The sequence below is a fragment of the Anopheles coustani genome, chromosome 3 (assembly GCF_943734705.1).
Source record: "Anopheles coustani chromosome 3, idAnoCousDA_361_x.2, whole genome shotgun sequence".
NCBI lineage: Eukaryota > Metazoa > Arthropoda > Insecta > Diptera > Culicidae > Anopheles > Anopheles coustani.
The window spans coordinates 10,576,184-10,588,220 of NC_071288.1; the positions used below are offsets into that span (position 1 = coordinate 10,576,184).

The window sequence follows — 12,037 nt, forward strand, 5'->3', positions numbered from 1 at the left end:
GGTTTGCGGGCCGAACAAACCCGGGCAAATGATGGCGCAAGTCATTTCAAACTTTAGCTCCACCGTGACGGACCCTAACAAAAAAGGTGGTGGGTCTTGTGCAGTTCAATACGCAAGGTTGAAAAGTTCTTCACGCAACGCTTGAATTTCTCCAGCGAAAAGTGCAGGAAGTGGATTGCACAGAGGTATCGTGTGTAGGCGTCGTTTTTTCACCGCTCGGTTTGCTTTTATCCTAATTTCTCATCCCTCTATTCACCATTTTTCTTATGAACTTCTTCGATTTGGAATCCTAGCTTTTTTGTTGCTCCTGCTCCTTGATTCGATTAGTTCGAAATTATGAAGGCATACAAGCGGATGACGGAAGCGTCTCAAAGCAGTGGAGATGATTGGAAAGTTTCTCTTCTCTATCCCCGGGATTGGAATGGGAAGGAAAGGAGCACGCTAAGGAATGAAAGTGGGCGTTCAATTTGGACGATCCTTGAGCGAATGACCAAAGGAATCGCATTTCTTTTGGGTTCCTATTTTCCAGGAAGTTGATATGAAAAGACATAATATTCCTTCTAGAGTAGAAAATGTGGAAGTTCAATTCCGTCGGTTTTTTTTCCGCGGGTGTATTTTTATACTCGCGTTACCAGGCAATATGCTTTTAACATTTAAAGAGCATTAAAATAATCCAATACACATGGTAAAGTCGAACGCAATCCGAAACGAGCTCCGGAAGAAGTCCTTACTGTTTTATTTATTCTTCGTAAACTAAAACGATCTTCCTTACGAACCCGAATCATTATCGTTAGTGATCTTTCACTTTCTTCCGCCGGCAAGTTTAATGTGTTTAATGAAGACACAATGAGCCGTCACGTAGACACTTTCCGAAAGTTAATAACACTTTTGTCCTTCTCCACCTCCACGCCGTGTTTGCTTTCGTTTTATTTGACCATTGAAAAGTCGATGGAAGAACAACTACTGCAGCCCTTTTATTCGCTCAAACACCCATCTACCATTCGGTTTATCTTCATCTTCCTTTCAGCACGAATCGTTGGTACGTATCGTTCGGCAGCTCGGGAGCAACCCTCCTTGGTCAAACCACTTCGCCCAACCCTTTGCCGGGCCCGTGACCGGCCTTGAAATGTGAGAAAATTGTGATCAAATAGGCACTTGTCGTTTTCACTTCCGTTTCACCTTTTGCAAACCGATTCGCTTATTGTTCTTCTCGCACACCGTTTCAATTGTGCACACAAACACACAGGCTTCTACAGCACAGCGCCATGCTGCTTTCGCACTCACGGCTAAAAGGCACTCTTGGGCAGTTTGAGAGTAAAGCAAAGCAAAGAAAAAGGATCACCACGATTCCCCCGTCGGTGTGTAGTCTTTTTTCTTTACTTCTCTCGAAAAAACACTTAACAGCAAAATTAAAAGTTTATGGGAAAAATTTTAAATTGCTTCTTGGGTCAAGTATTTTTTTTTTTTACACACCAGGTAAGCTCTCGAAGCGGGACAGAAAAGCGAACCATCGAATGCTCGGGTTGCAGTGAGAGAAGGTGGAAGCTGGCCGCCCCACACGCTACTGGAGTTTCTCGGGTGGTTTCCGACCCGCTTCCCACACAACCCGCTGTTGCTCCCTCCACTCATGGGGGGATCCGGTTGATAAGGTGGGAAAGTTGAAACTTTTACGACGGTGCTTATTATTGCTATAAGCACCCGGATGGAACCCGAAACTCCACGTCGGTCAGGAGCTGAAACTCGCAGTGGACACTGGCCAGAAGCACCCGATTTTCTTACACCAGGGAAGGAGAGGGCATGTGTTTGCGTGTGAGCGTATGTGTAGGGTTGCGTGAAGGTGCGGAAGGATTGCGAAAAGTTGGGCCGAGTTCAGAACCGGATCGTGCCGGAAAACGGTTGCCGGAACTGCTTGCACCAATTTGGCGCTGGATGTGTGGAATTGTTGAGCGAGTAATTTATGTCTCCGTTCAGGTGCTTTTCTACTGCCGGTGACCGAGTAATGTTTTTTCGCTTTTTGTATAATCGTAAGTTATGGCACGGCGCAAAAGTATTGATGATGCAACTTACTACAATTACTTTCCGTTCGGTGTGCGCGCGCTGATTACCAACTTTTCTGGCACATATTGGCAAGCCTTTGGATTGTACTTAATCAAAAATGGCCAGTTTTGATGCTAGTTATTAGTAAAATTTAGGGTATTTGGTTTTAAACTTTTCGTACGATGTTAAGATGTTTGATTTTCGGTCAAGCACGGCATTTGCATACTTTTAGGCGGAAAAGCAATTTGTGGTAGGAAGCAAATGGAACTTCGAAGCTAATGTAAAGTAAGTTGAATATATTGAGGTTCAATCTAATGATGGAGGAAATCATTGCCCTCTAGTCTCATAGCAAATTCTGAAATTGGTACGAAATACTGTAGCTATTTTGAATCGTACTACCGAACTTCCCATGCAACGCAGTAGCATTTGACAAACATGCCGTTCGATACGAATCTCTGCACTCTATTCAAATTGAGTGCACCATGATTCGAAGCGATTGGAAGGTTTGCTTTACAATGCAATTAGTCTGATGGAATTTGCCTTGAAGTAGTTCAATCGGAGGTACAAAAACGTTTCCACACAAAGTAGAACGGAGTAGACAGGTTTTGGCCGACCGAGTGCTTCACAACAACGTACAACACATCTGATCATTATCGAGCGCACCGGTGAGTTCCGTTACGAGTGGCTTTACTACAGGTTTCCCATTCGTCGGAGTCGGTTCCAGGTTGCCAAATAGGAATGAACTGGAAACCAGCACAAAAGTGATGCGTGATGGAGAGATTGAGGCCCGGATAGGCTTGAGGCTACCGAAACTAGATGGACAGTTCTATTAACTCCATTAAAGGATGACAGGGTATACTATGTTTGAGGTAACAAAGACCCCGTCCTGAAACATTTTCCAATGTAATGCGGATGGAATAGTAGCAACTCTCCCTGTGGGAAGTATCTTTTCATTTCTTTACTTTTCAATAGCATCGAATTTTGCCCTAAATTGGACAGAATAATCTGTGTTCACTCTGTTGGATTGTATTCAAAACGATTTTCTGGGGAATTAAATGAAGATAAAATCTTCTTAAAGAATATAGATTCCACAACCTAATGCAAAATTGACCAGAAAACCGAAGTCTTAATATTTGGCACTTTCCATCAAAAGTTGATGAACAGACAATATAAGAACAGAGATTGCAAGGACAAAGCAGTGAGTAGTGTCCCGAACGACATACCATTTTCTCACATCTCAAAAACTCTCCCACGAAAACAACGAGAAACACCTAATCAATTGTTATGCGCATATTAACGAGCGCGCCAATTTGTCGTCATGCTTCCATCCTCCAACTCTAGGGGGTTTCGCGAGCTTGCTTCGGTTGGAGAGCGTGAAAAGAAAGCTCAATTATCACCCATTCAAATGGCGGGCCATTCCTTCTCCTCCCCCCGACGTCCCAGTGCAGTTCTTTGCGTGTCGCCCCAAAAACCACCCGCAAAACGTCTTCATTTCATCCTTCAGCGCACGTCATTTGACTGTGCGGAATGATTATCGCCTTCGTCGTCCCGCCAACGGATCGGCTCTCGGGTTCCCATTCCCAAATGGCACGGACCGGATCAACTTTCGCCGAGATTTTCAACCATCACCGTGCAACGCTCGGTACTTCCCGAAAGCCCCCGACCCACCGCCACCGACTTCTTATCTTATCCCGCGGGAAGTAATGGATGGTGCGGGAATTAATTAATCCATTAAACAATCCCCGGTGGCAGCGAACGGACAATCACGATACCCAAACCCTCGGCATTGGCGCCCTCACGCCCACTCCCTTTTGGGTGGCGCGGAGCCAACTTTCAACACTCAATTAGTGCGCCCGGGTGGAATTTGGAGAATGTCCACCGGGGGGAGCCGCGGCCGGGGTGTTGGGAAAATCGGTGGCTTTTGTGAAGGACTTTGAGTAAACATCAATCAGCATAACGATTCCGCACGAGCTCGCACAAACGCTTGCTGGTTCGGCCGGGCGGAAAGCGGGAAGGCCAGTAAAAAGCCGAGACGCGATAAAGCAAGCGAAAAGCTGATACATTTACAGCTGATTAGCATCCACGGATTTTCACGAGGCTGATAAGTGTCCCGGGAAAGCAAGCGATAGGAGGAGGAGGAGGAGCGGAACAAGTGGCCACTGTTTTCGTTAGACTGCATGGTAAACGGGACGATTAGATGTTTCCCTCGTCAGCCAGGGTCGGTTTATCGTTCCGGTTCGGTACGCAGCGCCGATCGGGGAAGAGGGGGTTTAATTAAATCATCCTCCAAAACCAGCACCTCCCAAAACCCACAAACGTTGTTTTCCCCCATTGGTTAGCGTTTTCCGTGTCGTTTAGCTTCGAGTAGGATCCTTTCATCTAGCGTACCTGTCGAGCTAAGCTCGCTCACTCTCGCTTCTGTCCATCAAAATTCGAAATAGAAACAACAAAGATGGACACCCGGGAGAAGGGTTTGGAAATCAACCGAATCCCAAGGTGTGGTTAACGGACCGATGGATGAATTTACACTTTTTCACACACAATCTAGGGCTATTGCTTCGGACATTGATACAGATTATTTACAGGATTATAACACTCGTAAAATATTTTAATTTATTCGAAACAACGAAATTAATGCAAACATTTGATATCTACATAATGTTTGCTGTTCCGCAAAACGCCCCGGAATGGGATTCCTACGGAAATGTACACTCATAATTAGACGCGGGTTAGTTCTTCCAAAGAAACAACAATGCCATCAAAACTTTCGTTGAACATCCTATTCAGTGAAAAGGACCGTGACACAAACGGTGATTAAGAAGCAGCATTGCTTTCCCACCGGGGTCCCATTCGGTGCTGGCTAAAAATGAGTTATGAGCGACATTACATAATCAACTGGCCCCCGAAGAGCCTGATAAAGCGGTATGCGTCACGCCGCCTCAGCCTAGAGTGTTTGTCTTCGGGCTCAAATCTGCTCGCAGCGCACCCGTTGGCCCAGCTGGTCGCTCTCTGATGGATCATTAAAAATGAAAATGACTGAAACCTGGCAGTTCGACGGCATTCGCGTTCGCTTCGGGGGTAAATGGAATATAACGCACGGAAACGGCACAAATTGATGGAATTAAAAGAAACGTTCCGTCATTGTGCTGTGCAGTGCGCGAAACAATCTCCACGAAACGTCTTGAGCATCGTTCAAGTGGCAGAAGGTGCACGTCGTTGATGGGCGCGGGCGTGGCAAACGGACTGACCCCGGGGGTCGGGTTTGGCGCCTTTCACGAGCCGCTCTCACACCTCTCAAAGTTGGCGCTATCGAGCACATTTTCCGAGCCCACTTTTAATTACGCTAATTAAATATTATTTATGAGAAAGCCGGGCCGCTTCCCCGGGGGCGGATTTTCTTCTCCAAGATGGTTCGATGGTTCCATTGTCCCGCGTATTTTTATGTGTTTGACGATTCCTATTCATCTTCGTCTTGTTTGTTTATTTGTGCTAGTGTTTTTATTCAACGCCAACCGCTTTTGACCGCTGTTTTCCGATTCACGAACATTCTGCTCATCCTTTAGCGGCACTCGAAGCGGGGCCTCTTCAAAGCCATCGACCACTTTTCCACCGTAGTGGAGGGTTTTTACCGTGGCGTCGCGACTATCGGCGACCGCAAAAGGTACGCTGTTTGCTCGTGCCGGCAAATGTAGGATAAAACTGGCTGAAAAATGTGAAGTCATTACGCTGATAACGTTTTAGCTCTCGAGTCCGCCTCGAGAAAGCCGACGCTTTAGTATCGTTCGGCAGCAAAATCGGTGTGTGTGTGTTAGAGATTTTGTGTTTGTGTTTTTCCTTTCCCATGCGAGGCGGAAAGCTGGCAAAGGATGCGGGAAAGCGACCGGGCGTTTATGATATCTCTCGGCAGCGCAAACGCAAACGAGTGCGAAACACTTTACGAGTCACTTGTTACGCTTTAGGTAAGCAGGTAGGAGGCGTCTGGCGGCGGGAAAATGGTACCATATTTTGACACTAAAAAACTCCCCGCACACCGAGCGTCCCGATCGGCTGATGGCTTTTGCCATGCCATGCCGCTACACCCTCGCCTCCCACCCGGAGGGGTGCTGTTTAAACGACAATTTTATGAGCACTTTAAAAATTTAACGATTCTTTCGTTGGTCGGGAAATGCGAGAAAAAACGCAACATGGAAAACAACATTGTAGGACTCTCAAATACGAGGACGAGCTGGATTGGAATGGGGCGGGGTCGAAAGCCGAAGGGCAAAAGGGTTGTTAAACTAAACGCTTAAAAACGAATGATCAAGAGAACGAGATCGCTGCCACGTTTTCACTGTTGATTTTACCAGCGGTGCGTGCCTACACACCAAAGATTAGATGGGTTATGTGTTTGTGTGTATGTGTGTGTGTGTGTGTGTGTGGGAGAGTTTTTGGAAAAGTATTTGGTTTGCAAAAGAACATTCGAAGTGCTACGCTAACGTCGCTTTTACATCAATTTAGATTACTCACTTGTTCGGTTGAGATTGTGATTTATTTGCGGCCCACTGGAAAAGCAAGGTCATGTGCAAATATTGATTCAAGGAAATGGAAAATCGGCACAACGTTTACAACCAAATCAATCGATGCCTTCAGAAGTGGGTGAACGAGGTTTGATAGTCAGTCTAGATCAGTATTCATTATTCATAATAAACGAGCCTTACGATCGGAATTTTGGAATCGGTTTTGGAAAAGCCAAATCAAGCCCGGAGATATAACATTTATAGGTTCTTTCTATAGCTCAATGACAACCAATCCGATTATTCTATTTTCGATTCCAAATTCGATTCTCGATTATTCCGTAGTTTGATTTATTTCAAGTTTTACTTTATATTTATGGACATCAAATCGTATTGACTCATCAAACTTTTCAAGTAAATCAGTTCGATCCCCTTTTTTATAGTAACACAAAGATCTGCGAGCGTAATATGGTCGATGTGAATCATTTTGAATAAGTTCCGTGATCTAAGACAGAAATAAGAAAAGTCCTTCTGCTTGATAAATGAGTTATTTTATGGTTTTCAATCAAAACATTTCTGTATGATAACTATAAAAATTCGTTATATTTCATATTCAAGCCTTTTCCATATTTCATTATAATTTATCAACACAATATTAGAATGCAAAGAAATTGCAAAGGAATGGAAAATGTCATTAAAATAATTTTTTATTAACATTGATTTTCTACATAACTCACCTCTTTTGAAAGCAAATTTAAACTCAATTTTAAACCTAGTTGTTTCTAACCAAAGACAAAAAAGTGTTCCATTTTTGGCGGTTAAATACCCAATAGTGACGGTGGAAGACGCTGAAACATAAAAGATGTTACCAATAGATGCCAAACTCTTCGAATACGTGAACGGCAAAAAATTGCCAATGAAGATGCATTTATCAAACGTATTTCATGCCAACCATTTTTTCCCCCACTGCCGAAACTAACCCTCCGAAATTGAACCGGAGCGTATCTCCTGCATGTCTACTGTGCAACCCCTTCTACCCCTTCCCCTCCTCACCTTCGCGACGATGGAAAATACTCATCGATCTGTCAACTGCCGGGCAGGTGCAAAGTGCGAAAGCAAAAAAGTATTTTCGCACGCGCAAAACGTAGCCTAAACCGATGGAGGCGCCCAGTACTCGGTACGTTCCGTGCGACGGGCTTTTCCCCCAATGCCCCCGTGTGCTTTGCATTTGTAACAAATGGCACAAGTTTTCCCGAACGCAACTCCAACCGTCCATGTTCGTTTCGCAAACCCGAAAACCGTCCCCCGTTGTCGTTCCATTTCCGTTCGACGACGTCTCCAAATGCTGGCCCCTTTTTCTGGCAGCCATTTTGCATGCCTTTCGCGCACTCGTTTGCTTGTGTGTATATGTGTGCATGTGTGCGCGTGTGTGTGTGTGGGGGAAGTTTGTTTTTCCTACTGCAGGTTAGTTTTCCCTACCACCCACGGCTGTGACCGATAAGTTTCGCAGAAAGGCAGAAGGTTTGCGTCGTCAAAACTTATCCCAAAACCGGATTCGCTGGCGAGCGAGCGACCGAAGCGTTGGATGCTGCCCGAGCCGGAAGTTCATTATTTACCGTGGATTATCTCGGGAAGGTTTCGCAACCGGGTCGGTCCTCCGGTCCTCGGTGCCGTCACTGAACGATGGACCACGATTAATCATTAGTTCAGGTTCGGCGTGACGCATACGAGGCTCCATTCGTGCTGGCGAGGCTCTCGCGGGTCTGGGACTCCCTCGCCCTGAAACAACTTCCGGCGGTAGGGAAATTGAGCAGCAGTCGGTGCCCAAAGAGGTGAAGATGGGAGGCAAAAATCCTCCCAATCCCAATCATCACCGAGGAGATCGGTGGCCAACTTGTTTGACAGATGTTCGTGCACGTTCGGGGTAGGTTTTTCTTTGCGGTTCCTTTTCACGTCACTCGACGGCCTCTTCGAAGACCGGACGCTCCCAATGGGCAGAAAGATGAACGATCGGATGTTGTTCGTCCGACTTCCGGATTGGAAGCGGAAAACTTTTCACCACCGAACAAACTTTTCCCAGCCCGTCAACCCGGCTGCTTCGATGGCGTTGGCAACAGGCCTGTTTCGTTTTGTTTTTCATTTCTCTTTATACATTTGTTCATGTGTGTGTGTGTGTGTGTGTGAGTGTATTTTTGTATAAACAGAACAGCTTTATGCCAAACAACAACAACAACAACAACAGCAGCATCTCTGCGGGAAAGTCGACTGCCGGTTTCCTTCCGGGGGATGATCGCCTTGGTGACAAATGTTGTTGCTTACGGGTGAAAAGTTCATTCACCGGAAGTTCGACGTTGTATTTGGTGAGCAGGCTCGGGTGAAACCCTTCCGGTTTCCGGCTTGGGCTGACTGCTTTGTCTGTTTTCTGCGGCACTTGTTTGTGGTTATCACAATTTGCAAGAACTGGTTCGCTTCACTTTTCCGTTTCTTGAGTTTCATTTTGCATCGTTGCAGGAAAATTGTTCACCGCTGTCCCAAGCAACCGAATTCTTTCTCTCTACAGAAAACTTGTTCCTATAACGGGATGGGGCGGAATATGTTCAGCAAATTCGTTACCTTTGTTCACCACATGGTTTTGACAAAGTTGGAAAACTATAAACCCACGAGTTTGCGACATGGAAGGGAACAAATTTTGAGTAAAACATTTAAAAAATTGCTTTATTCTACGCTGCTGCCAGCCTCATTGGACGTACGTTAGTAAAATTGGCAAGTAAACCCTATATTGATACGCTCGGCAAGCGCACGTTCCTCCCACTTACCATCAACACTGTCCAATATTCAGAAGGGAAAGATTGATGCGACTAGTAATTTTACTGGTAAGTACTAGCTGCTTTTCAACCAGGTCATCGGAAGAAAAAAATACCTCCCGGCGCTACCTGAAACCTTTGGAGAATGATGCAGTTTTAAATGGCACACGATCGAGTGCCTTCGCGATGGCCGGGAGAAGGAAAAGCGGCTGGCGTGACCATTTGATTTGATGAATAACAATTGGACACCGTTCGAGTCTGGTGGAACTGTACCCCAGCGCCTGCGGAGCGACTGGCTTCCGTTGGAGAGCGCCCAGAAATGGAGCACATTTCCGGTCGAAGATCAAAATTGCGAACGAGAAGAGCCGAGCAAAGAAAGCGGAGCCAAGGCCCCGGGGCTGTTCCGTTCGAACGAACGGCGACGCCACTTGGTGCGATTTAATGGCGAAGATGAAATTTATGCGTTTCCTGTTTGTTGTTCACCTTGGCGGGCTCAAGATGGCGCTCGCTTCTTCACGTTGATGGCCCTCGATGCCATTGAAAGCTCGCTCAAGCTAGTTGAAGCGGTAGCACTTGGCTTGGTGGCTTATCATAAATAAATTTTACTGCACTCGTATTTATGCGAATAAGAAACGAGTCCGATCATTACTCTATCCTCGGCTCTCGTAACAGAACTCTCCGAGCAATAGACGCTATTACGAACATGATTTGAAAGGATCTAGTTTCTCTCATTTCAATCCAACGAAAGCGAATCTGCTGGGCAATAATGTTCATTGTGGTCTTTTATATGGCGAGGAAAGTAAGATTACAGGGAGATAATACCACCATGTAATTCAATGCCCAATGTTCTGATCTTTACGTTGCATTATACATACTGCTTGCAATATTAATAACGAATCGCATGTGTGGATACAAAACTGTTTCAATAATTCCTTATTAAAGTGTGAGTAGATTAATATTTTCCACCCTATTGCAATTGTAAAAGAAAAGTAATACATTTTGAATCAAAAAAGAAAACTGAAGTTCAATATTTCACCTAAAACAAGCGAACAATCAGCAAGTATTTAACAAAAAAGAAAAAGTATGGAGGTATCAAAACATTTTTGCAAATGGGCAGATTCATTTAACTGCACATGATTAGTTAATGTAGCTATATAACGGACCGTCCCTCTAGGTAGGAGAAATTGAATCACTTCGATTAACATTTTTAAGAAGCAAAAAAAATCCTAGGAACATAGTTAATGATCTTTACAGTAGTCCAAGACCCTTACAACAAAGTTACAACTTAAAGCTAATGCAGCTACATAGAGAAAAAACTCCCAGCTCACCTCAAATACAATGCCATCGCGAAAGGATTATCTCCGGAAGCATGGACTGTGATTATCTGCGAGAATGTGCTTCCACGCCAAACTTTCTTCGGTTTTGTCGCAGTTTTTTTCGGTTTCATGTACTATGCTCCGCGGTTGCTCTTGTGCTTGCATTCCCCGGAAATGGATCCCTAAAGGCGGAAGTTGAAACCGAGTGAAAAAAAAACCTGACACACGAGGCAACTCCGGCAACGGGCTCATTTATTTAGTAAGAGTGTCGACGCTTCAGGTTACACTTTAAATTAGCAATTATAAAAGTTTTTCGCCGGCAGAACGCTTTTGTTTTTACTTCAAGAGTCTTATGGATAGATTTTCCGAGCTAGACTTACACGTGGAACGGGGAAGAAGGAAAAGATTCATGTTGTATCCAATTTGTGACACTTTACTTCCGGCCTATTTCGTGCCATTGCTTAAGCCTTCTGACTGGAGAATGAACAGTTGAACATGGATTGTGGTTTCTTTAAAGTTTTACTGTAGTGATTATTCATCCCTGCGGTTACAATTTTCTTCGGCCGGAAAGTGGCACAAGAAGTTTTAAGCCATTTAACAAGGATTATTATTTGGAATTGCTAAAAAAAATATATTCTTATAACACAACGAAAGAGCTTACTTTCGCCCATTGTTGAATGAAACAGAGTAAGCTGTACTTAGGGCACATAAACTATAGCACGTGGAATAATACTTTTGGGAACAGAAACCCACACAAGTCTCCAAACACAATGGCCCTGGTTTTCCATTGTTCCAGAACCGCGCCGGAAGGGTGATGGCCCCAGCAAAGGTGCTCGTTGCTCGCTGCACAGTTTGATCTCAGGCCGATTAACACGTCGGCTGTCATCTGTGACAGATTCAATTTGCCAACGGTGACAGCACCATCGAGGTACGTGTCCTTTCATACCGGCTTCGTGAGTATGTGCGTGTGCTTCGGTGAGGATTTTTCACGTTTTTTTATATTTTTTCTTTCACTTCAAACAGCCAGGCATCAAACGTGCTGCTTTTCGGTTGCGCTGTCGACATGTCAATTAGACTAGACAAAGCTCCACATTCGTACGGGGCTCGTCCGGGCGACATGCGAGGCGAAGCTGTTAGTGTGAGTGAACTCTTACTCACTTCATGGTGTTCCGACTTTTGTAGGGAAAAAACACTTATATCGAAGAAGAATGATAACAATCTCATACATGGTTAATTTTCATTCCACCGCCGTACGTTCATTGCGGTTCTGCTGAAAGATAAACGTGGACATGTTGTATTAATTTATTATCAAACGATTGCCGCTACATCTAAATTTGCGATTTTTTGTAACGGATAATTTATGCAGAAAGAAAGTGATAAAGATGCA

At 44.8% G+C, this 12,037-nt stretch overlaps 1 protein-coding gene across 1 annotated transcript in view; it reads left to right on the forward strand.

Annotated features, from left to right (window-relative positions):
- The window catches only part of LOC131260746 (uncharacterized), a 106,590-nt gene that overhangs the window by 79,854 nt on the left and 14,699 nt on the right, over window positions 1–12,037 (forward strand). The window contains exon 5 of the mRNA XM_058262553.1: window positions 1,028–1,039. Within this exon, the coding sequence (XP_058118536.1) occupies window positions 1,028–1,039 (12 nt within the window). The remainder of the gene's footprint in view (window positions 1–1,027; window positions 1,040–12,037) is intronic.